At 40.0% G+C, this 27,562-nt stretch overlaps 1 protein-coding gene across 3 annotated transcripts in view; it reads right to left on the bottom strand.

Moving 5' to 3' along the window:
• The window catches only part of LOC137310136 (intermembrane lipid transfer protein VPS13B-like), an 875,231-nt gene that overhangs the window by 779,041 nt on the left and 68,628 nt on the right, over window positions 1-27,562 (bottom strand). For all 3 annotated transcript variants that reach the window (XM_067978127.1, XM_067978114.1, XM_067978120.1), the window contains exons 5-7: window positions 17,486-17,653; window positions 11,934-12,115; window positions 923-1,097 (exon numbers count right to left, since the gene is read on the bottom strand). In XM_067978127.1, the coding sequence (XP_067834228.1) occupies window positions 923-1,097; window positions 11,934-12,115; window positions 17,486-17,653 (525 nt within the window). The remainder of the gene's footprint in view (window positions 1-922; window positions 1,098-11,933; window positions 12,116-17,485; window positions 17,654-27,562) is intronic.

The raw sequence follows: 27,562 nt of genomic DNA, 5'->3' as shown, positions 1-27,562 counted from the left end.
CAATTGTAAAGGGCCTTGGTGAGACCACACCTAGAGTACTGTGTGCAACTTTGGTCTCCTTACCAAAGGAAGGATATACTTGCCTTAGAGGCAGTGCAACAAAGGTTCACTAGATTGATTCCTGGGATGAGAGGGTTGTCCTATGAGGAGAGATTGAGTAGAATGGGCCTATACTCTCTGGAGTTTAGAAGAATGAGGGGTGATCTCATTGAAACATATAAGATTCTACAAGGGCTTGACAGGGTAGATGCTGAGAGGATGTTTCCACTAGCTGGAGAGTCCAGAACTGGGGGACATAGTCTCAGGATAAGGGGTCGGACATTTAGGACTGAGATGAAGAGGAATTTCTTCACTCGGAGGGTTGTGAATATTTGGAATTCTCTATCCCAAGTGCTGTGGATGCTCAGTTATTGAGTATATTCAAGGCTGAGATCGATAGATATTTGGACACTAAGGGAATCAAGGGATATGGAGATAGGGCGGGAAAATGGAGTTGAGGTCGAAGATCAGCCACAATCTTATTGAATGGCGCAGCAGGCTCAAGGGGCCATTTGGCCCACTCCTATTTCTTATGTTCTTAGGTAGGAAGCTCCAGGATTTTGACCTGGAGACAACGATACAAGTCCAAGTCAGGATGGTGTGCGATTTGGGAGGGGAACTTGGAGGTGTTGGTGTTCCCATGCACTTGATGAATGTTGTTCTTGGTGGTGGAGATCGCGGGTTTGGGAGGTGCTGCCAAAGAAGCTTTGGCCAGCTGCTGCAGTGCATCCAGTCAAAAGGACACACTGCAGCAACAGTATGCTGATGATAGAGGCCATGGATCTTTAAGACAGTGGATGGGGTGCCAATCAAACGGAATGATTCACTCCAATATTGAACATCACCAGCAGCACTAATTAGAACCTCAATATTTTCTACCTACCCATTTGACTAATGGATGTCTCCTTTGCATTCGAACTCATTTCTTCCACTTCTGCATCTTTGTAAGAGCAGATTTCACCATAGTAGAGTGCAATTCCAAGCTGAATTATACGGATAAGCATAGGAAGTTGTTGGTCTGTGATGGAGAGTTTCAAACTATCAACAAGAGCCTGGATCTGTAGAATGAAAAAAAATAGAAATTAAACTACTTCTACTTTATTTTGGAAGACTTACATTATGAGGTACAATTAACAGCCTGGGATACAATTGATGTTAAATTCAAATCAAATCATTAGAAATAGCTTCATCCATATCCTTTATTCTTCCTGTTCATACTGCAACACAGCTTTTAATCTTTTTTACACTGCAGCAATTTAAATTTCAATTCAGAAGATAGATACATTTGGTCCATCTGAACTCATCCATTCAGAAATATTCTAAAGTCCTACATCACAGAACCTAACTAACTACTACTTAAATGATTTCAGGATCTTTGGCTGCGCTACTCTGTTCCATGCATTGATCTGCATATGAAGAATTTCTTGACATCATTCCTAAATTTGCCTTTACTAGTTTGAAACGGTCATGCTCTCAATTTAATTTGACGTAGGTTTCTGAATTCAAATTATTTTTACTCATTTGCTCAACATTTCCTCATGTTTTTACCTAGAGACGATGTTAGAGGAATCGTTGATGTGACACAGAGAAAATAAATCTTTTACATATCGATGTATTTTTCCAGCAACAGAAAGGGGATTGTTTCTAACTAAAGGAATAAGTTTGCAGCTGCCTACATTCAGCTGAAAGAGGAGGAGGAAGAAATTGCAGTAATTGGAGATTTACTCAGGCTTAAAGAAGTAAAGTCCAGAAGTACTTTCGTTCAAAGTAGCCTCCCATTTCATAGAGAAAAATACAACACTTAGAAAATTGACTTTTCTCAATTTTCTGAGCTGCATTTAAACCCTCTAGTGGGGTACCCTTCCCTGCTCGACAATGCTGTGATGTCACTTGACATGGAACATCCCCTTGCCTCTCGGATAAACTATACTGGAAGTGGGGATGCAGTGTCACCCAATGGCTCAACAAGTTTGGCTGGTAATTGGCTGAGCATACACACCCAACGTTCCAGGTTCAAACCCCAATCTGTGCTGATCTCAGCTGGGGAAGCAGTGGAAATGATAGTTGGCCTTCACACCCCGGAAGAAAACTCAGGCAAAATTCCTGCTCACTATCCAGCAACCACTGCTGGAAATGCATGTGCAGAAGTTGGGTAAAGACAGCATCAGGCTCAGCTATAATGCCATCTGTAGTCACATGAATAATGGCCACTTGGGCAAGGTGCGATGGAACCATACCCAAGCAAAGAATCAATGCCAGCAACAGAGGATAGATGCAAAACGGAAGGGAGAAAATTGGTGAGGGAACACAACATGGAGGCATAACCTTGGACAGGTCGGAGATCTGATGCAGAGGCATGGTACCACAGAAAACCATGCTACCAGCTGGGAGGATATGGAAAAGATTTAACCGAGATGATACCAGGTTTTGGTTAGGAGGTAAGATTAGAGAAACAGAGTTCTTCTTACTAGAACAGAAAAGGTTAAGAAGAGATCACAATTATGAAGGTTCCTGATAAGGTAAAACAGAAAATGGTCATGGTACTGGCATGTTAAGATAATGAATTTAATAAATCTGCTTATTTGTTGCTAACACCAGAAATAAATGACCATACAAGTTGTTGTAAAAACCCAACTGGTTCACTAATACCCTTCAGGGAAGGGAACCTGCCACCCATATACCTGTTCTGACCTACAGGCCAATATTTTTGTTGATACTTAATGTCTTTAGGGAAACCAGGGACAGGCAATAAATAATGCTGTGCCAGTGTTGCCCACAGCCCAGGAACAAATTTTGTAAAAAGTTAACCAGATGGGATAAATTTAAGATCATCTCCAAAAGAACAAAGGAAGAGATCAGGAGGTTTTCTTTTTACACAGATGGCTGTTAGGACATGGAATGTCCTACTAGAAACAGTGGTGAAGAAGAATTCATAACACCTTTTAAAAATGAATAAGTATTCAAAAAAGAAAAAATTAAAAGGGTATGGGGAAAGAGATGGGGAATGGAACTATGTAGATAGGTCTTTCACAGAGAACTGGCACAGACATAGGCACAATAAGCCAAATGGCTTCCTTCTGTTCTGTAAAATTCTTTGATTTTATTACCAGGAAACAAATTATAACGCTTACAAGTATATTTGATATCTTGGAGACAGTGAGCTATGGGACATATCTTCACTAGAATATATCACAGTATTGGTTTATTTCTTTTTAAAAGGGCAGATATGGGGTTAAAAAACAGATTGACTCACAGAAAATAGCTCATCTTGTTTTGATACAACAGCCCAGAATATACACATTGTGCATGGACAGGAGCCTGAGGGAAGGGCCAAGCCACTCAATTCAAATAATAAGCATCTTGTGGGTTATATGTTTGATTGACAGCTCTTCGGGATTTTTTTTTAAACCAGACATGTATTTAAATTTCCTTTGCCCAATCATTTTTTTTTAATAAAGCTATTTCTCAACCTATCTTGTGAAAATTGAGTATAGCTAAAGCCATCAAAGAGTGAAAGATAGGTGGAGAGGCATTCCAAGTAATGTCAACAACAAACCACTATATAGAGATTAATATTCAGGGATCTTACATCCAGTTCGATTTACATTACAGTTCAGTGTACATTGCAGTTCAGTGCAACCTGTTTGCTATTTTCCATCATGCATGGAGGAAAGCCTATATTCGTTAAGCCTGTACTGGCTGTAAACCTACAGTAGGTCATTGCTGCTGTTCACTTATCCATTCACTGTATACTATAACTGTGTGGTAATTTATAGCCCAAGCCACAGTCTAATAAAGTATTTATTCTGCCCTCCAAAGTCAAGGAAGATCACAAGACCACATCAGGTAACTATATAGCTGGAAATATATCGCCGTTCCTTCATCGTCGCTGGGTAAAAATCCTGGAACTCCCTTCCTAACAGCACTGTGGGAGAACCTTCACCACACAAACTGCAGCGGTTCAAGAAGGCGGCTCACCACCACCTTCTCAAGGACAATTAGGGATGGGCAATAAATGCTGGCCTCGCCAGCGACGCCCACGTCCCATGAACGAATAAAAAAAAATTCAGTTAAAAGTTTCCTGTTCGACCCTTGGCCTTGCTACAAGGTACCTATGATGTGGAGATGCCGGTGATGGACTGGGGTTAACAATTGTAAACAATTTTACAACACCAAGTTATAGTCCAACGATTTTATTTTTAATCCCACAAGCTTTCGGGGGCTTTCCCCTTCCTCAGGCGCCTGAGGAAGGGGAAAGCCCCCGAAAGCTTGTGGGATTAAAAATAAAATCGTTGGACTATAACTTGGTGTTGTAAAATTGTTTACAAGGTACCTAGACATTGAGCAAGTAAAGGCACATTCTGGGACATAAGGAGGGCACACCTACAAGTGGCCTGAGACAGTGAACCAGAGGAAAATGTCCAGAGGAAAGACCTAAAGCACAACAGGCATTTCCAGTATAAAATTACGAAAACACATTTCTTCAATGATAGTGACATGGAAACAAAAACAAAACTGATTTATTGCACTGTGAAGACATACCACTGCAAATAAATGTTACATATAGGTTAATACATAGTTGACAACATGTTACATAGCAGTAATTCAATCAAGCAGTTCTGATGATGTCCAACTGCGAGAGTGAAGCTTGAGCAGTTTATAAACATCAGTAGGACCCCATAATGAATTACAGCCTTAAACTCAATTGCAGCTACCAGAAAAATTGATACAAATGTGACATCAGTGACTTTTACACCAAAGGCAACAAATTGCTCATACTGATCTGTAATCTGTAGCCCAAGATCATAGATCAGAAAAACATGTGTTGAGATACAACTTCTGCGCTGGATTTCAGGAAATTATGCCTTTTTTTCTCTTTCCTAAAAACACTGGTTTGCGTCATCCTTTCTATTATGCAAAATATGTTCAGTGCTGTAGAGAAATATGCAATGTAGATGATAGGGCAATAAAGAGCATATTAATGTCGAACCTGAGGTATATGACATCACATCATAGAATTTACAGATCAGAAACAGGCCATTCAACCCAACAGGTGTCTATGCCAGTGTTTATGCTCCACACAAGCCTCCTCCCGTCCTACTTCATCTTTCTGCATATCCTTCTATTCCTTTCTCCCTCATGTACTTATCTAGCTTCCTCTTAAAGGCATCTATGTTATTCGCCTCAACTAGTCCATGTGGTAGCAAATTCCACATTCTAACCACTCTCTGGGTAATTGCCGTATTTCAGCAGTTGGTTATCCAGAAACAACTTAAAAGCATTTACAAAAATATGTATATGCTTCATGGACAACATTGACATAGTAAACATCTAAACTTGGTAGGTCCACTGTAATTCATTGGCATCAGTAATTAACTGTTCACTCTCACCTGTGAAGATATTGATGAAATATCACTGCCAGACATAAGATATCCTCTATTCTTTGGTTTAATTTAGACCACAAAACATCTGGTAACACTAAATTCTATTTTGTAATTGTTTATCACCAACTTGCCTTGTGTAACAATCTCAGGCTATTCCAAGAGCGAATACAGGATGGTGTGGAAGAAAGTGTCAGTAAACTTGGTCCTGTAGGGCATATGTCAGACAGTAATTTTGTGCTGCTACTTACATTGCAATGTAAGGGGCTCTGTAAAAGAAGTCTGAATTTGCTTTGACTGATTCTTTCATTTGTGAAATATTACCTAATTAAAAGATAATTGAAGTCCATTTCCCACCCACAACCTGCTTGCAACATCCTATCAGAAAGAATTTGTGGGATGTCATTATGCCATATTCACATAATCAACTAACTAATGTCAAATTAAGATTCAGGAAAGAACAGCATCAGCAGGATTAATGCAAGGTGTTTCTGAAGACTAAGCCCACTGCATTTAAACAAAATTTGCAACAAAAAAAACCTATACTGCACTTTTCAATTGAATACAGGCAGATTTCTTCAACAAGGCAGGTCATCATTCAATCATTCTATCTATTCTCAATTATCAAGGGCAGTAGAAGTGGGCAATTAATTACTGCTAATCATCTCAAGGAATATTTCAGAATAACCCTCCCTCTTTAATCTCTTCCCCAACATACATAATCATTTAGATACAGTCTTGCTGTCAAAAGTCTCTAAGTGCTGTTCTGTAACTGTGACAAAAATAAGGCACTTTTGTCTAGGATTTGGATTAGTTTGGTGGCTGTCCCTTTAAACCCAGTTATTTTGGCCCAGAATTTCCTGGAGACTCGCACCATTCTAATGGCGCTTCTTTGTAATTGGGCAGATAGAGGAAGTTGCCCAATGCAGAGTAAATTTTAAGCATCATCTTCCTGTGCACACAAGAATTCCTCATATGTGGAGGAACCAGAACTATCATAGTAATGGACAACTTTATCTTGCTTAGATCACACCTACAAGCATTCATAATATAGGATAAATCAACTCGCCAATTATTCACACCTACAGTTCTGAACATAATTTATAAGATATATAAAAGAGGTCATGTAACTTCCTTGTATATTTCCCCTAAGTGAGCTTTCTGCCACAAAGGAAAACTATTCTAGTAAAGTAACCTAAAGAGACATTGCCTTTATGCAAGTGCCTGGAAAATTATTTTTGTTTTGGGAGCGATAAAGTGTCTTTTTCACCCAGATGTTACATACAAGAATAACCATGATGCATTTTGACAAAATGTCATTGCATTATATGCAAGCAAATGAAGTCAAATCTTGAGATGTTTTCCAAGAAGACAATGGGGCATTGGGGGCTAAATTGGGCCGTGTAGCACCCGTTCTGTAGGTGCTACATGGACACCTAAGCCCCAAAAATGGCAGTCAAGATACGCAGCACACCTCCGGCGTGACATGCGCAGGACGCCATCTTGGTCAAGGTGTACGCGCAACCAACGAGCGCTGGCAGCTGTAGAGTAGGGAGATTATGACCTAAATCAGTGTGTAATGCTGATTTAAAGGGACCGCTGCTGTTTTGGAACTCCACTCTCCAGCCAACGCACTGCCTTAACCTTGCACAGCTGAACAGGTCTTAAATGTCATGGAGGACCTCCCACCAGCGTTATTTAAACGGATCATGCAGGAGTCACAGGTTAGTTGCTGGATTATTGCTTCTGGCTGCTGATGCATTTGTACCTATTTTTGGAGGTCTCCTCTACTTGAATACTAAGACTAGGAACATAGCCTAAAAGTTAGAGCCAGGACTTTCAGGGGTGAAGTTAGGAAACACTTCTACACACAAAGGATGGTAGAAGTTTGGAACACTCTTCCTCAAACAGGACCTGGGGATAACACAACCTCCAGTTTACAAAGGGGGAATTCTGATGAACCTTTGTAATTAGCAATTCTCTAGCAAAGGAAATCCATTCTTCCATCAATATCTGAATACATACAAAAATGTAATCAGGTATCCCGAGGCTTTTGTCCTTAGGTACCAGAAAATAGATTCTAATGGTGATTTCCTTTCAACAAGTCAATGTAAGATTTTCCGCCCTTGAGAATTTGAGCCACTTCTTGTATTCAGAAAAAATAGGGTGCTAGGAGTTGGGGAAATGTATCTCCCTATATTATGTTTGAATACTTGCCATGCTCTCTGAACAGTAAGCTTCCAGATCATTAATAACATTCTTGTTCCTGTTGTGACCAAGGAGCTTGATCCACCTGAAGCCTTCACTGAGATGCCCAATTCATTACTAGGTTCTACTACTAGTCAAAGTGATTACTAAAGTGTAAAGAGAAATCTCTATCATAAACATTGCCGAAGAACTGTTTACCACAGTTTTGAGATTCCCTGATTCGTCTGAAAACAGTCTCCCACATAATTGCTCCTTGACTGGGAGCTGAAAACTTTGGGACATTTGAAGGGACAGCTGTTCAATGGGACTTGAGTTTTTGTCTGTCGAAGTAGAAAACTTCTTAGGATAAATTTCAGGAGCCATACATATAAGCAGAGAGGTAATGGTATAATCATAGTATTATAGTGTGTCATAGCACAAAAGGAGGCCATTCAGCACATCGTGCCTGTGCCGGCTCAAAGAGCTATCCAATTAGTCCCAGTCTCCTGCTCTTTCCCCATAGCCCTACAAATTTTTTCCCTTCAAGTATTTACCTAATTCCCTTTTGAAAGTTATTATTGAATCTGCTTCCACCACCCTTTCAGGCAGTGCATTCCAGGTCATAACAACTCTCGGCTTAAAAAAAATGTTTCCTCATGTCGCCTCTGGTTCTTTTGCCGATCACCTTAAATCTGTGTCCTCTGGTTACCGACCCTTCTGCCACTGGAAATAGTTTCTCCTCATTTACCCTATCAAAAACGTTCATGATTTTGAACACCTCTCTCAAATCTCCTCTTACCTTTCTCTGCTCTAAGGAGAACAACCCCAACTTCTCCAGTCTCCATATAACTGAAGTCCCTTATTCCCTGGCACCATTCTAGCAAATCTCTTCTGCACCTTCTCTAAAGCCTTGACATCCTTCCTAAAACGTGGAACATGCTATTCCAGCTGAGGCCTAACCAGTGTTTTATGAAGGTTTAGCATAACCTCCTTGCTTTTGTACTCTGTGCCTCTATTAATAAAGCCCAGGATCGCATATGCTTTTTTAAACAGCCTTCTCAACTTGACCTGCCACCTTCAAAGGTTTGTGTACATGCACCCCCAGGTCTCTCTGATCCTGTACCCCCTTTAAAAATTTCCTCTCCTCATTCTTCCGACCGAAATGTATCACTTCACACTTCTCTGCGTTAAATTTAATCTGCCATGCGTCCGCCCATTTCACCAGTCTATGTCCTCCTGAAGTCTGTTACTATCCTCCACGTTGTTCACTACATTTCGGAGTTTCGTGTCATCTGCAAACTTTGAAATTATACCCTCTATACCCAAGTCCAGGTCATTAATATCTATCAAAAAGAGCAATGGTCCCAATACCGACCCCTGGGGAACACCACTGTATACTTCCCTCCAGTCTGAAAAACAATCAATCATTCACCACTGCTTTCTGATTTCTGTCCCCTAGCCAATTTTGTATCCACGCTGCCACTGAGTCATTAATCCCACGGGCTTTAATTTTGCTAACAAGTCTATTATGTGGTACTTTACCAAATGCCTTTTGAAAGTCCATACACACAACAACATCATCCGCACTAGCCTCATCAACTCTCTCCATAACTTCATCTAAGAACTCAATCAAGTTCGTCAAACACAATTTTCCTTTAACAAATCCGTGCTGACTTTTATTCATTAGCCCATACTTTTCCAAGTGCCAATTAATTTTGTCCCGGATTATTGTCTCAAAGTTTCCCCACCACTGACGTTAGGCTGACTGGCCTGAATTGCCAGGTTTATCCCTCTCCCCTTTTTTGAACAGGGGCGTAACATTTGCAATCCTGCAATCCTCTGGCACCACCCCCATATTGAACAGGGATTGGATGATTGTGGCCAGAGCCTCTGCAATTTCTACCCTTACTTCCCTCAGTAACCTAGAATGCATCCCATCTGGATCGGGTGACTTTTCTACTTTGAGCACTGCCAACCTTTTAAATACCTCCGCTTTATCTATTTTTACCCTATCTAATATCATTACTATCTCCTGCTTTACTGCTACAGTGGCAGCATCCTCTTCTCTAGTCAAGACCGATGTGAGGTATTAATTTCGTACCTCAGCCGTACCCTCTGCCTCCACAAGATGATCTCCTTTTTTTGTCCCTAATTGGCCCCACTCTTCCTTTGACTACCCTTTTACTATTTATACGTTTATAAAAGACTTTTGGATTCCATTTTACGTTAACCACAAATTTATTCTCATACTCTCTTTGCCCATCTTATTCCCTTTTTTTTAGTTCTCCTTTGTACTTTCCGTATTTAGCTTGGTTCTCTGCTGTATTATGAACCTTACATTTATCATAAGCCTCCTATTTCTGTTTCATGTTAATCTCTATATCTTTAGTCATCCAGGGAGCTCTAGTTTTGGATGTCCTTCCTTTCCCTCTCATGGGAATATGTCTACTCTATACCGAACCATATCCTCCTTGAAGGCCTCCCATTGTTTAATTACCGTTTTACCGACCAACTTTTGATTCCAATCCACAAGGGCAAGATCCCTTCTTAACTCACTGAAATTAGCCCTCCTCCAGTTTAGTATTTTCATGCATGATTGTTCCTTGTCCTTTTCCATAACTGTTCATTGGACTGGAAACACACTGATCAAGAAAGTTCTCTTGTATACATTTCAGGAATTCCTCCCCCTCTTTGCCCTTTACACTGTTGCTATCCCAGTCTATATTGGGATAATTGGGATAACCCTAGAGTCTGAAGGGAACTATGCTTGTTCTGCAGTAAAGAGCATGAATTTACATTCCACCACCTTCATTTGTCAGTTTCAATTCAATGATTTCTGTTGTCAGCATACTCTGAACTCAGGTGGATTTACAGCATCCATGAGTCATTTCAGCAAGTTTGATTCCAGAATGATGTTTTCCGCTTCAAAGATCAGACTCCAAAATGTAGACCAGCTTACCATACCCGCAAAGGACTTAACTCACGCCCCAGTTATTTTTCCCAGATCCTTGACACCTTGAACAAGAGGACCACTGGATCATTTGCCTCTACTGACTAAAACAAACTTGTCATCTAACTAGATCATTATAATTTCATACAAATCATTACAACATTTCAGCTAGTCATCTAGTATCAGCTTGGCTCAGTGGTAGCACTCTTGTCTTGTGTCTGAAGATTGTGGGTTCAAACCCCATTCCAGGGCTTGAGCACATAATTTAGGCTGATACTTCAGTGCAATATTAAGGGAGAGCAGAATTGTTGGAAGTGCTGTCCTTCGGATGAGACATTCAGGTGCATGTAAAAGATCCCATGGTACTGCCTGAAGAGATGAGGGAGTTCTCACGGTGTCCTGGCCAACGTTCAGCCTTCAACCACCAAAAGAGATCTGACTGATCATTTATCTCACTTGCTGTTTGTGGGACCTTGCTGTGCACATTTGCTGATGGCACACTGTGAAGCACCAACAAGCATCACAGAGGGTGGGATATAGAATCATAGTGATACAGCACAGAAGGGGGCCATGCTGTTTCCCCACATTAAAGAAAATAAATCATAAAATAAAGGGAAATATCCCTAAACTGCTCCTGCACACCTTGCACCAACAACTTCAAGCACTAGTGGAAGCCTGGGAGTAGGCTTACCATTGCTGGTCGGCCAGGGGCAATGGAAATAAAGGAACTTAAACCTTCAAGAAATAAATACATTTAAGAAGGTTATGAATGCTGTCCAAAAATGCACTCAAAATATATTTTCACATTTATTGCACTTATGGCATCTAGTTCAATTCTAGTACTTAATACTAGGTTGATATTTGCATACTGAACTCACAAACTGTACATACACATAACTGTAATAACCTCCCTGATCTCAACAACATGTCAAAATGTTTTACTAAAAACACAAGCATGTGTCAATAATTTGAACAGGGAATTTCCAAAAATGTTGGCTTTAATTAGTGAACAAAGCAGAAGAAAAATCCCCAAAGACAACCTTCTTCCACTGGAAAAACTACATGTAATTTTTAGAAAGGATTGTAGCTGCAACAAGTTTGCATATTTATTTACATATTAAGAGTATACACAGTTCTGCAGAAATATTGTTTGAAATGGCATTATATAACCAGCATGTTGTAAAGTCATATTTTTGAAAATATATATCTCAAGATACACAAAATGCTATGACATACACATTTGGTAATTGAAAGTTTGACATCTTAGTCATTAACACCTACTTAAACTCTTCTGCAATCATTCCCCAATAATAATTTAGTCTGCCCTGGTGAAGAAGTTGTTGCACTAAAAATACAAAATGTTCTTAGATACGCACCTTGATGACTGATGGAATTTTAGAGTTGAGGTTGTCATAAGTAAAGTGCAATCGGGTGCAGAAGGAGCTTTTGTAGAGCAAAGGGTCCTGGTAAAACTCAATCTTTCCACTCGCATTTCGCTTGTCCAGACAAACAGTGCAATCAGAAAAGTTGATCACCTTCCTCAATACCAATTCTGGAGCTGAAGAGCATGCAGAAGATTGAAATTATTACAAAAAATGCAAAGGACAGCACCACTTTACAATTATCCAAAACAGAAAGCTCACACACACTGTGCGTATATATTTATATATCTCCATATCATTTAAAAATCTTGCCTATTGCATATTCACAAACTTTACTTCATGATTTTGAGCTACGATTTTTATTTACCATTGAAACTACCCATGTCAACATTTATAATGGAAAAACTCTATAGGAAAATATTAACATTTGGCCATCACAGTTTGTTGATATTTGCCATTTTCTCTGACATTTTTCATGTCCAAAGTACAGTATTAAACAAAAATAAATTTAAATCAAAAAATTACTTGTTTACAATATCATTAAATGTATCCACTGAATTGTCCTGTATCTTGTAATATGTTCATTATGGTTCTTATTTGTGGTTTCAGCTTCTGCCAAAAGCAGTAGTGGGAGGGAAAGTAGGAGGGGACTAGTCAGTAAAAAAGAAAAAGAAAAAAAGAGAAAGAAAGCAAGAACAAAAAAGAAACACACCAATCTACACAGCCATACACTCCCAAGACCCAATTACAAAATACCATGCAGAGATCTCTTAAAAGTTTTTTTAAAAACTAGCACTGCCAGGCATGGGAGAACCTCACTTCCATCCAGTGCTGTCAGGCGTGTGCACCCCTGCCCCCCCACCCACTTTCAGTCACTGCTGTCAGACACCAGGAATCTGCGAGTGATACCTTAAGCGCTATCAAAGCTTAGGACTACCCCCAAGGTCCTCTGGTGCACCTAAACCCCAATCCCCTCTCCAGTACTGCTAAATACCAGACATCTTTCTTCAACTGGTGCACCTTGCATATCAGCTGACTCTGTATTCTCAGATTTTAAAATGGTATGAGATAAAAATTACATACATATGTATTACCACGTGGACTGCAGTGGTTCATAAAGGTTCACCACCACTTTCTCATAAACAACTAGGGATGGACAATAAATGCCAACCTAGCCAGCGGTGCCAAAATCACGAGAATTAACTTTTTTTTAAAACTATGAACAAGATATAGTAATAATCAGGTGATAAGTGGAAGTGTTCCACCTTCAAAAATCAACAATGTTTTTATTTTTAAAATTTAAATGAGAAAGAACACTGTGTGTGTGTGTGTGTGTGTGTGTGTGTGTGTGTGTGTGTGTGTGTGTGTGTCACGCTCTCTCTCTCACTGTTGCACAAGTATCAGTCATTAGAATGTTAGATTTTCTGTCAACATAACACAAGTGATAATCAGAGGCTTTCTGCTTGCTTTAAAATTCAACATTTTCTTTCCAAAAATTAACTCAAATTAGATTGAGAAGGCACCCACCCTATGCTCTCAGCTTAATACATTTTCAGAAGTTTACAGAACATGAAACAAAAGTTAGAACAGGTATGTAAATCAATTCTATGTAATACAGTCTGTCTTTCACACACACACACACACACACACACAGCCCTGTATTGTTTTAAACTTGCAGTAGAAACTTGATCAGAATAAAACTTTTAAAATTTGCCCTCAAGCTGAGAAACAACTGAGCAGATATTTCTAAAAGCTAAAGTAATATATTCCAACACTTCAGCTGACTAGTTGGTAACAATGCATCCTAGGAAATTGGAGAAACTGCACATGACTAAACGAAAGAATCTGCATTCACCTAAACACAGTCACAACTCCAGGCAAAAATATCAAAATCCATGCACAGGCTTTTGAAAGAAGCTGAAACCTTCAAGTAAAAACTTTAATGAAGGCATTTAAAGACAACTTAATGAGTAAACTTAAGTTTCGCTAGTGCGAAAAATATAATTTTTTAAAATTTATTTTGTTTAAGGCCTAATGTTGGCCATTCAAAATTTCAGTTTTAGAGAAAATATGGCAGAAAAAACAATCTTCCAGCAAGCATTTTGACTGATGTCTCTTTTTTTAATTCAATTCACAACACAAAACATGCAGAGATTTTCTTAAGTGAAATGAACGTTCTTCACAGATATGAGTCCATTTGAATGATGCCAGCTCTACTTGAAATTAAATAAGAGCTAATGTTGTTTCAGAGTTGTAACTATAAATGTTTCAAGCAGTGCTGTAGACCTTAACTTTATTCCCTGTGTGCAGTAATACCGTACTGGGGGTGCTGGGGGGTCTGGAACTCACTGCCTGAAAGGGTGGTAGAGGCAGAAACCCGCGACTCATTTAAAAAGTACTTGGACGTGCACTTGAAGTGCCATAACCCACAAGGCTACGGACCAAGTGCTGGAAAGTGGGATTAAGCTGGATAGCTCTTTTTCTGCTGGCACGGACACGATGGGCCAAATGGCCTCCTTCTGTGCCGTAACTTACAATGATTCTATGAACAAAGACCTTCCAAATAAAATTCTGGAAACACTCAGCATGTCAGGCAGCAACTGTAAAGAAAGGAAAATTTTTGATGTTTCAGGCGTAGTCCTTCATCAGACATCACCAGGCTCTAAATAATTTAGCAACTGTTATGGAACGTGGACTATTTTCACTTACTGGCAGTAATCTGTAAAATCAATGTGAAGAACTGGACTGCCTCAAGTACACTTTTGCAACAAAACTTTAAAAAAAAGAAATGCAACAACTATCTATATGCATTTTCTCAGATCATGATTAAGACTAGGATAGTTACAATAGACTCCATTGCTTGCAATACAATAGCCATGCTACAAATACGCATAACATCAAATTGTTCTTGGCAATGAAGGAAAAACACCATCTAAGTTTAGTTAAAGCAGCTTGAAATGCAGTTTATTCCACTGCAAAGCAGAGGAGAGATGAAAGCCACAAGCAGCTTTATTTACCGTGGGATTATTTAAAAGATCTACATTCTATTTTTAAAAAAAGTAAATATATTCATCAACACAATTCCTCATTCCTGCACACCTGTGGGCACGATTTCCAATTAAGGACACCAAGAAAAGTACTCATCCCAGCATTTATTGGTCAATTATACTGAACATTTTGCTTCATAGCAATACAAAATTTCAAGTAACAGCTGCCAAACTGGCATCAGTTTAGGTTTTGGTATTAGAGGTCAGGCCACCTTGGAGATGTCGTGCCATACCACCATGATATTAAACACTTGGTATAATCGCAACTGGTGCAAAATATTTAAAACTTTAATTTTAAATTTGAGAAATTCTGACAGTACAATGGATCATGGTTAAGTTTTTAATAAAGAAAAAAGACATGCATTTACGTAGTGCCTTTCATGACCTTATGGACATCCCAAAGCGCTTCACAGCCCATTATTTACTTTTGAAGTATGATCGCGATTGTAATGGAGGGAAACACGGCAACCAATTTGCGCACAGCAAGATCTCACAAACAGCAATGCGATAAATGACCAATTAAACTGTTTTAGCGGCATTAGCTGAGGGATAAATGTTGGCCAATGAAGTATTTTTGAAATGTAGTCACTGTTGTAATTTAATAAACATTACAATTTATTACAGCCAAGTGTCTGATCAGCTACTCACTAACATTAAAAATGTCATTGGTTGGTTGGCAGAGCAATACACATACATTTAAATGCATGGGTAGTGTTGTCCTTCTCTCCAGTTTGAAGACATTGCAGAAGGAACTGACACTGCAGTTTGTCCAGTACTTTAACATTAAATGTGGGAATTTTTTTTCATAATTAGGAAAGTTGGTTAAGCCAGCCCATAAAATAGAAAAAAAGTCACTGGTCTCATGATGAAAAATTGTCGGTTAACATAGTGAGATAAACACAGTTTTCATTGTTTACTCAACAACACAATGGTGGAAAATCAAATTCGATATAAAGTCCCTATATTAAGCAATATATCAAACATCCATAGCAAATAAAATCACCACAGATTAGGTACTCGTCAGGTGCTGTAATAAGTATGTCGTAAGAGTTGTTTCATTATTGTTACCTTGTACAATGAGTTGTTAAAATAACTGTTGTTAATCAGCCCATTTTTAAAAAGTGACGTTCGTAGCAAAGGAAATAAGATATGGGGCAGTAACAAAGACATGCAAAAATGGGGATTTCTTCAAATAGTTTATCAACTAACCGTTAACAACTGTTAACTCTGCTTTCGGCCAAAGAAGAATAAAAGTAACTTTTTTTTTAAAAACGGATGGAATTTACATACCAGAACACATCCTCACAAGGTCATTAAAGTTCCAAAACACAATCAACAGAGGTGCAAGCCCAACAAACATCCAACAACCAAAAATGTAAAAAGATTGAAATTCTGACCCAAATTCTCAGGAGTCCTTCTACACATTTTTTAGAAGTCAAATTAAATCTTTCAGGAGCATACATTGCTGACAGACTGTATATGAAATTGTCTGAAATGAGAGTGTGCAGTCCTGCATTAAAGGACTCAACTCTTTAGGGTCTTTATGCTTAAAGTCAAGAGTCGCAGGAGCATGACCCCAGTTTATAAGAACGATGGGGGGTTTTAATTCGGTGCCGAAACATATCTGAAAACTGATTGGGAAAAAGATATCAGGCCTGCATATATTGCAGAATTCTGTCAGAATGAGTTACAAAACAAAATTATTCCTTCTGAAATATTGCCCAGTTCAGCCCTGGCCTCAGCTCAACTGCTGCTGAAACCCTCATCTATGCCTTTGTTACTTCCAGAGTTGACTATTCCAATGCTCTCCTGGCCAGCCTCCTACCTTCACCCTCTGTAAACTTGAGCTCATTCAAAACTCTGCTGCCCGCATCCTAACTCGCATTAAGTCCCATTCACCCATCACCCCTATGCTCGCTGAACTACACTGGCTCCCGGTCCAGCAAAACTGCGATTTTAAAATTCTCATCCGTTCAAGTCCCTCCATGGCCTCGCCCCTCCCTATCTCCATAACCGCCTCTAGCCCGACAAGCCTACAAGATCTCTGTAGTCCTCCAATTATGGTCTCTTGTGCAATCTCCGATTTCCTTTGCCCCACCATTGGCGGCCGGGCCTTCAGCTGTTTCGGCTCTAAGCTCTGGAACTCCCTCCCTAAACCTCTCCGCCTCTCGACCTCTCTCCTTTAAGTCGCTCCTTAAACCTACCTTTTTGACTAAGCTTTTGGTCACCTGTCCTAATATCCCTTTATGGGGCTTGGTGTTAAATTTTGTCTGATAACACTCCTGTGAAGCGCCTTGGGACGTTAAATAAAGGCACGTTGAGGTTGTTGTTGCTGTTGTTATAAAAAGATGCTATAAAAAGAATTCTTAACTATTAATTCACAAATTAACAAACTCCATTTCAATCTCAGCTACCCTGCTTTGTTAAATAACTTTCTTACGCATTTTGCATTCCCACACTTGCGGAAATGGAAACGAGGAAAAGGTCTATTTCACTCACCTAAGATGTCCATGAAGGCTCGATCCCAAAACTCATCCACTGTATAACATTCTGCTGATGTAATGTTGACTGACAGAACAATGTCATCCTCCACATACTTCAAGATGAGGTTGTTGACTACAATGTTTACATTGTTCACAACACGTCTAATCAGACTCTGTACATAACCTACAGCAGGATAAAAGAGGAAGACACAATTAATGTCACTTAACTCTGCGCAGCCAGTCTTTGCAACACAGAGAAATCTGTTACGAAGACTTCCTATTGATTTCGTACAGCTGCACAGAATTACTGCACGACCACTATAATTTACTATTTTCAGCCATGCTGACTGTTCCAACTTTCTTTTTCCATTTCATAAATGATGGTCAACGGTAGCACCAATTAAAATGTTCCAGAACGGCATCACCGTTCTTACGCACAACTAGTTTTATTAGAAAATAAGAAACAGGAGTGAGCCATATGACCCTCAAGCCTGCTCCACCATTCAATAAGATCACGGCTGATCAACAATCTCAACTCCACTTTCCCACACTATCCCCATATCCCTTGATTCCCTTAGTGTGCAAAATCGATCGATTTCAGTTTTGAATATACTCAACGACTCTGCATCCACAGCCCTCTGGGGTAGAGAATTCCAAAGATTCACAGCCCTCTGAGTGAAGAAAGTTTTCCTCATCTCGGTCCTAAATGGCCGACCCCTTATCTTGAGACTATGACCCCTAGTTCTTGACTCTCCAGCCAGGGGAAACAGCCTCTCAGCCCCTACCCTGTCAAGCCCTCTAAGAATTTTATACGTTTCAGTGAGATCACAGACCTCTCCCTCCCCATCATCTCAGCCTCATCAAAACATTGAAAACAAAATTGGAGGTAGAAATCACAGTAGCAAGCATACCAGCAATAAAACTGGAAATGTTTGGGATTCCAATATTTCATTACATTGCAGTATTTTTTTTAAATGGGGGGGGATCCCATTAAATATATACAACATAATGTCAAATACTTAACTAAAACAGAGAAAAAATGAGACAGGAAACAACAGAAGTTGACTGATAAAAATTAAGGCAAGGAAAAATGTGCATGTTTACAATTATTTAATTTTTAAAACTTCCATTTTATTCTAAATTTAGCAAATTACCTTCAGTTTAGTTTCCATTTCACTTTTTTTTATTGCCACCAATATTTAATAATTTTGCTTTTTCTCACTTAGGGTGCAGTTAAATTAGTTTGCAGATATTTGTTTCAGGAAGATTCAATGTTTGACTATATGTTTGACTATAAAATAAGCAATTTTCACATATTGAGCTTGCTTAAAAAAGTCTCTACTAGAGCAGATTGAACGCTTGTATTAAATTCATTTGTGGCTCAAGCACAAATATTTAAGAAGTCAAGATACCAAATAACCATGTTCAATACTTTAAGTGTCGTCTCGTGAGGTTTTGAAAGGAATTTCGCTCCCATTAGTTCTCCTTCCCCCCCCACCTGCAAAAAAACAGTAAGCTAACATTTAACCTCCTGTTATTTTTATTTCTGGATCTAATTTGTAAAGGCCAGCATACTGGTGTTCTACACTGCACTCTCTATTAAGCAGAAAGACTTGAGTTGTGTCAACAATTGACACAGTCAGCACCTGCATAACAGCCTACTGGGAAGAAACCTATTTAAAATTGTTCAACCGTGTCATAGCTGGAAAAACGAACTCCATTATGCATTCCCAGTGCATAGTACACACCATCATCTGCAAAATGCAGGAGTGAAATATCATACCCTCCAAGAGTTTTTTTTTCTCCTCTACAGTCACCAATAAGTTTGCAGTGCCAAAAAGTTCTGTTGTGCAGAAAGAATTTTAGATCTATAGCAAGAATAGTTTCTTCCCACTGCACTAATAAGGAAATCAGAAACTCCCTATGGAAAAACCTTAGGAACTGAACTCATGGTAACTCTATCACTGAAAACTTTCTGCAAGAAGAATCTGCAACCAATAGTTAACAGTTGACTGATTCCCTTGCAGAGGTAATAAAGATGAGACGGGCCATCCTCCAAGAGAATTGTAGTGCACATATGGCTGTAGACCTTAATGATGAACATATGAGTTTATAATGCATCAAAAAATGAGTAATTGGTTTAATTTGGAACCAAGATGAGGAATCTCTTTAATTGAAGTCCTGGCTAGTGGATGACAACATGCTGAAATGTGTTGTGCAAGAGAATGCAAAGCAATTTTTTCTGCTTAATAACTGCTTAAGCAAGCATGGATAGTAGTGCATGCTAAAATCTTACAGAAGTGCTATAGTCCCTTTTGAAAAGATCATTCCTTTTGGCTCAGTTAAATAAGAGATCACCTAGCTTTGTATGGGCTTCTTCATTATTTGAATGTTCAACATGCTGAGTAAGCGCATAAAAATGTAGAGACTACGCAGACAGATGGTGCCGCATGTATTCCTGTGTAATATAAAGCCCTAGAATCTGTACCATTGTGCCAGTTGGTTTTTGACTTGAAGTTAAGTCAAAAATGTCCACTTAACATTAACTTACTGCAAACTATACACTTGCAAGGTTAGCGGGGATGAATAGGTAGGTTTGTGAGATGTGGAGGATAACTATCAAACATATCATTGACACCATCTTCCCTCTCCTCCTCACCCTCAGAAGCCTTGTTCTCGACTGCCCACAGGTATATGAGAACATTCTAGAGTGGGCCTTTGAGTCTCTCCTCACTGAAGTGATTTAGGATGCTCTGCTATAACCATCTTGCTCAAGGAGTCAAATCAGTTCTCTGTGGTTCCCAGCATGACTGGTGAAGGTGGTCAGATTCACTTGTGTTTCCCAAATCTTCCTGTGTGGATGTGGATGTTTTGGAGTGAAAAGAAAACAATGCAGATAGAAACCATACCCATCCCTCAGTGTGGGGGAGCACAAATTCGGCTCATTGAGTATTTTTACAATTATGCTTTTGAAAGCCTTCCAATGTCCTCCAGGGGCATACGTACACTTTGCTTAATAACCCTCAAAAGGAGTATAAACTTTAGTATACCCGATCATGATCAGCGTGGGAGTTGCTTCAGCATCGCAGTTTCAGCTGTATCAAAACCTCTCTATCGTAATGGAATCCCATGTTACTGGACTGATGGTTACCTCCAGTAAGTACTGGAAAGTACTGCAGTACAAAGGGATCTGGGGGTCCTAGTGCAAGAAAATCAAAAAGTTGGTATGCAGGTGCAGCAGGTGATCAAGAAAGCCAACGGAATGTTGGCTTTTATTGCTAGGGGGATAGAATATAAAAACAAGGAGGTATTGCTGCAGTTATATAAGGTATTGGTGAGACCGCACCTGGAATACTGCATACAGTTTTGGTCTCCATACTTAAGAAAAGACATACTTGCTCTCGAGGCAGTACAAAGAAGGTTCACTCGGTTAATCCCGGGGATGAGGGGGCGGACATATGAGGAGAGGTTGAGTAGATTGGGACTCTACTCATTGGAGTTCAGAAGAATGAGAGGCGATCTTATTGAAACATATAAGATTGTGAAGGGTCTTGATCGGGTGGATGCGGTAAGGATGTTCCCAAAGATGGGTGAAACTAGAACTAGGGGGCATAATCTTGGAATAAGGGGCTGCTCTTTCAAAACTGAGATGAGGAGAAACTTCTTCACTCAGAGGGTGGTAGGTCTGTGGAATTTGCTGCCCCAGGAAGCTGTGGAAGCTACATCATTAGATAAATTTAAAACAGAAATAGACAGTTTCCTAGAAGTAAAGGGAATTAGGGGTTATGGGGAGCGGGCAGGAAATTGGACATGAAGCTGAGTTCGGATCGGTCAATGCCCTGTGGGTGGCGGAGAGGGCCCAGGGGCTATGTGGCCGGGTCCTGCTCCGACTTCTTGTGTTCTTTAGATTTGTGGTTGGGATCAGATCAGCCATGATCTTATTGAATGGCGGAGCAGGCTCGAGGGGCCGATTGGCCTACTCCTGCTCCAATTTCTTATGTTCTTATGTGTAATCTGCCCTTGATTCACATACAATTCAGTGCCCATGTTGTCTTGCCGTCGATCGGTGCCAATGTACCATCAGCACTGAGGGGTATAAAAGATCCCTCAGTGCCAATTGGTGCTGGAATCGTCTTAACATCAACTATACTTGTCAAGTCCTTGGCACCAATATGTGTTTGGTGTGACCAAACAAGTGTGGCTGGATTTTTTTTTTTATTCGTTCATGGGATGTGGGCGTCACTGGCAAGGCCGGCGTTTATTGCCCATCCCTAATTGCCCTTGAGAAGGTGGTGATGAGCCGCCTTCTTGAACCGCTGCCGTCTGTGTGGTGAAGGTTTTCCCACAGTGCTGTTAGGAAGGGAGTTCCAGGATTTTGACCCAGCGGCGATGAAGGAACGGCGATATATTTCCAAGTCTATATATTTCTTAAGCCTATTGTGCTTGACCATCATATTCTGAATACTGCTGGAACCACAGTGCAGGCTGCTTCTTGAGTATCTCAAGTACCCAAGAGAAAAACTTTGCAAGCTCCAATATCATCTTTAAACAAAAATTATATGTAATGATCATGAACATTGATAATTCCGAATGGACAAATACATTTTGCAGTGCATTTAAGGCGGTTGACAGATGTTTGTGTAGACTCGATAATCCATCTATGGAGACATTTAATTTGTTTTGATGCAGGCAATGTACTGCATAGGCCAGTGCCAGAAGTCTTGCCATACCACCACAGCCCAGCTGTTCAGTTAGCAACATGTGCATTAAAACCAGGCCAAGAAATTCCACGGATCGTAAAACGGTTAAAGAAACAACTGATGCACAGGTTACTGGCTATGATAAACTCACAACATTAGTTTGAGAATAAAAGAAAACAGAACTTGCATTTATATAGTGCATTTCTCGAACTCAGAGCGGCCCAAAGCACTTCATAGCCCATTATTTACTTTTGAAGTGCGATTACTGTTCTAATGGAGGGAAAAGTGGCAACCAATTTGCACACAGCAAGATCCCACAAACAGCAATGCGATAAATTTAGTGGTGTTGGCTGAGGGATAAATATTGGCCAGGACAACGGGAGATCTTTCCTGCTCTTCTTCAAATAGTGCCATGGGATCTTTTACATCCACCCGAGAGGGCAAATGGTTATAAGAACATAAGAAATAGGAGCAGGAGTAGGCCATACGGCCCCTCGAGCCTGCTCCGCCATTCAATAAGATCACGGCTGATCTTCGACCTCAACTCCACTTGCCTGCCCGATCCCCATATCCCTTGATTCCCCTAGAGTCCAAAAATCTATCCATCTCAGCCTTGAATATGCTCAATGACTGAGTATCCACAGCCCTCTGGGGTAGAGAATTCCAAAGAGGTTCCTTGGTTTAACATCTCATCCGAAAGACGGTACCTCAGACAGTGCAGCACTCTAGAATTTCAACCGAGATTATGTGCTCAGGTCCTAGAGTGGGGCTTGAACCCACGACCTTCTGACGCAGAGGAGAGAATGCTACCACTCTTGTTTTTTTTTTAAATCTAAGTCTTAGTATTTTGATGTTTTTCATTAGTCCTTTCCACTTTACTTTCAGTAACTACACAGCTTGATGTCAGAAGAGATACAGAAATAGGAAGCTGGTTCTTACTTTTCTATTCCTGTGCTGAAATTTTTCCTCTGCAGTTTCACACATCAATTAAGAACCCGTTGATAATATTTTTCTTGAAATCATTCCCACCCACTGTTCTCATTTAATACATTGCATGGTTTATTCTTCTCTCATTTACTGGAGAAAAACAACTGATACTATTGTATTGTGATTCTGGAGCTGAAAGCATATGGCATCTTTTGTCACTTAATTATCCTTTCAGCAATATGAAAATTCCTCCACCACTCAATGCACTCCTGCATAACACTTCTAAAAAGTCAAATAGAAACATTCCCTTTAAAAAAATTAAGCTTTATCAAAATATTTGTGAACTTAAATCTTTGCTGTGAAGCTGTCAATACGTTATATATTCGGGCTACACTGTTCCCCCTCAACACAAATAAAATACATCACGATAGTAAAATTACATGCTACAGTAGCACTTCAGTTCAAGTTCATTAAAACATATATTTTGATCTCAAAAACAGAGATGCCCTGCTTTCTATGAAACTTAATGGGCCAAATCTTGCTGGAGCACGGCATCTCGCAGCGTGCATCGTTAGTTAGACTTTTTCCTGCACCCTTCAGTTCAAAAAATATTTGCCCTGTAAGTTGCTGGAAGTGTGAGCTGATGAGGGCAACGGGGCATCGGGGACCTTGGTGAACGACAGGACCAACAGTCTATCTGCTTAACCAATGAGACTTAATGATTGAGAAAGAAACAGAGGAATGACAGAGAAGGAAGTAGGGTTAATTAGAGTCAAATCAGGTACAGAAAGAGAAAGAGAGAGAGGGAAAGAAAGATTGGATTAAGAGAGAGAAAAAAGAGAGACATAAACGAAAAGTAAGGGAAAAAAATTAATTTAAAATTTGAAATTTTGGGCCACAGTTTAAAAATAAGGGGTCTCCCATTTAAGACGGAGATGAGGAGAATTTTTTTCTCTCAGCGGTTCATGACTCTGTGGAACTCCCTTCCCCAGAGGGCAGTGGAGGCAGGGTCATTGAATATTTTTAAGGCTGAGTTAGATAGATTCCTGATTAACAAGAGAGTCAAAGGTTATAGTAGGTAGACAGGAAAGTAGGGTTGAGGTCACAATCAGATCAGCCATGATCTTATCAAATGGCAGAGCAGGCTTGAGGGGCCGAATGGCCTACTCCTGCTCTCAATTCGTATGTTCGTAAATCTGTAAGAAGAATCTATCATATGAAGGAATGAGACTCAACAGTTGAAACTGTTCCCTTTCTGGGCCGAAGAGGTTGAATGGCATTGCATTAACGATTATCATGTCATTAAAAGGGTACTTGCGATGTTGAGTACGAGCCCTAACTTTCTGCGGCGAGTTTGATGGGTGATTAATGTGGAAATGCAGCAAGTTCTTCAAAATAACAGGGAGGTTGAGGACGAGATGCAGTTTATGCTAAGCAAACGGCGGAGCGGCATAAATCGACCAGCAACCTATGGCAATTCGCAACTCATGGCATATATCTTCTTCACCTGAACTTGCTGGCCAATTTGCGTATTAATAACGGCGAGCGTCGTGAATTCGCCATTATTTTTCCAGGAAGATTGGGGCCAGTAAAAAACTTGCTATGAGTTCAAAAGACATAAATAAAGAGATCACTTAAAACTCCACCCTTAGTTCAACAATCACCCATGGTTCCTAACCAGCTGTACATGCAGCACAATATACCAGAGGCTACAGGCCAAATCCCAAATCCCAAATCTCCACTTTGAAGGCACGGATAGCAAATTGTAGTAGTCTACAAAATTCAGCAATCTGTACTTAATGCAGAAATGCAAGTGAGTTCTTCCGCTACAGAATCATGTATTTGTCTAAGTGAAGAGTTAATCTATGCCACTTGGTGGACAAACATATCCACTGATTGATAAATCATCACTCTTGTTCGTAAAGTGACAGAAACAAATACTTTCCCTCCCCCTTCACAAGCTTCCAATCTTGGATTCTGTCAGGGGGTCACAAAACTGTTCTTCTGAATAAGGGACTGGTTATGTTTTATCTTAATCTTTTTTGAAGAGATGATTCTTCAACTGGTGTTCCTGCTAAGGAGACTCAAAACCTACATCATTCTAGGTCAGTTTACATCAAAACTGAAGCAGATACCACATCTGCAGACTGATGTCTATGGCTTCCTTGATGTCCACTGCCATGCCAACCAGAACTGAGGCCTCGGTCACTATTTTGCAGCTAATACTAAAAGGATAACACTGGGTTTTCACAATGCCTCAGCAAACACCCCTTTTTAATGAAGTATAAATCGAAGATATCTTAGCTGCAGAACAACTCAGTGCTGATATCTGAATCCTTAAGGAGGCTTTTGCTCCAGCACGAAAGCTATTTTGATGTACATTAACTTTAATGGTCTCAGATAATAGCCAGGGAATGCATTTGAACCACAGAGAATTCCAACGCTATGAATGAATGCAGAACCAAATTCAGTTGGTATGTTTGAAGAAAACTAGCTATCATAGCCTATCAATAAAAATGCTGGAAACACTCAGGTCAGGCAGCATCTGTGGAGAGAGAAGCAGAGTTAACGCTTCATGTCGATGGCCTTTCATCAGAACCGATCATCAAACTGAAACGTTAACTCTGTCTCTCTCCCTACAGATGCTGCCTGACCTGCTGAGTGTTTCTGTATTTTCTATATTTATTTCAGATTTCCAGCAACCGCAGTATTTTGCTTTTATTAAAATGTATTATACTTAGGTCTACCTTGCCCGGAATTTCATTGCATTTCAAGTGCAAAGTGGACTGTAAACATACTTGTACAATGTGAAGCATCAAACAGTGATTTCCTTTCAGGATCATTAATTTTGTAACAAACATTCACCAGCAGCCTTCTTCAAAGTCTGGAACATGCCAAGCAGTTTAAGTTATGCAATGTGTGAAGACAGCACAGACACTATTGGTGACAGCCTTGTGCTGAGAAGGCCTGATGGCAGATGTGCCATAATTAAATTCAGCCATGGCAAGGGATTTATGCAGTTGGAAGGGAGACAAGGACGGAAACTTCAGATCAAGATAATAATACCCGATAGATGCATTTCTCATCAATTGCAATTTTTTTTTGGAAGGGCCGTGCTCCAAGGTTAAAGAGCTGATAGGAATGGGGACCAGAGGCAAAAGAACAAATACTGAAAAGCCACGGGATCTTCATAGCAAAGAGAGAAAAAACTGTAAAGCAAGCTACAAAACTAATAAAATTATCAAAGCAAAGGGCCATGTAAATAGCAACTAAAGAATGTGTTACCCGTAATGCAGAAGAGGAGTGTATAACACTGCAGCTAACAGGAGAAAATATACCAGGAAAGAATCCAAAACAAGGCCTCTTCTGTAGAAACGAAACCAATGAAGAACTGTTATTAATTACAGAAAAATGAACTGTTAACTACCCAGCTGAATTCCAGATCATGGAAGCCCTTTAAGAAAACAGCAACTTGGCTCTTTGAGACAATTTCTGGTTTGGGAACTATATCCGTTTCTCGGTTGCGACAGAAGGTCCTACTAGTGAAGCGATATCAGATCAGGTGCACAAAGTCGTTGCTCTTCTGAAAACCACACCTCCCCAAACCATAAGGAGGGATTCATTTCCACCCTCCACCCACATCTTCCCGAGGTTATGCAGCAGCAGTTGCAAATGGGTACTCCCCCAAAGAAACACAAATACCCACAGACTGCACTCAAGTCCCCATTCCTAAAACAAGGCAGCCCAGGTTCAGCAAAGTTATCTCAAGAGCTGGAACGGCACTGCCTAATTTCCAAAGTGTCCTCTCGTTGGGATGTACTCAAGTCGTTATTGGGGAAATGAGAATGGCAACAAAATGTTCTCTTCCCATTGTGGTGGTGCCAGCATCAGAAATCATTCCATATGTCATCAGTACAAAGTATGCAGGAATGGGTCCCAACTTGAACGTTTATATAACCATTTACAGCTGCATGGTCCATCCACAGCCAAACAAATTAGTCACCTAGACTCTCAAATATAGATTGCGAAATGTGTTGTTCCTAGTTCCAGCTAATAGATATGACGAGCCGACTGTCCTCTGTAGTCTAAATACTTTGGATCCTGTCATTCTGCAGGTAGATTCCACAACAAAATGTTGTGGTCCAACGTACACATGCAAAGATCCATTACTAAAAGCTTGGTCTAATTGGTATGATGAAGGATGACAAGCTCTGGGCTGGTAACTAGGACCGGAGGCTAATTTTAAGCGTTCTCAAAGAAGTCTCCAATCCTGAACTGTAACAACGGCTGCTAGCAGATTGAAGAAAACTTTAAACAAAAACCAAAAATGCTGGAAACGCTCAATAGGTCAGTCAGCATCTGTGGCGATAACAGATGAGTTAATGTGGCAGATGTCGGCCCTTTGTCAAAACTGAAAGATATTACAGCATTTAAAAAGTAACAGAACAAAGGGAAGAGTGAGGGGG

Source organism: Heptranchias perlo, chromosome 3 (genome assembly GCF_035084215.1).
Source record: "Heptranchias perlo isolate sHepPer1 chromosome 3, sHepPer1.hap1, whole genome shotgun sequence".
Taxonomy (NCBI): Eukaryota; Metazoa; Chordata; class Chondrichthyes; order Hexanchiformes; family Hexanchidae; genus Heptranchias; species Heptranchias perlo.
This window is presented reverse-complemented; position numbering and strand designations above follow the sequence as displayed.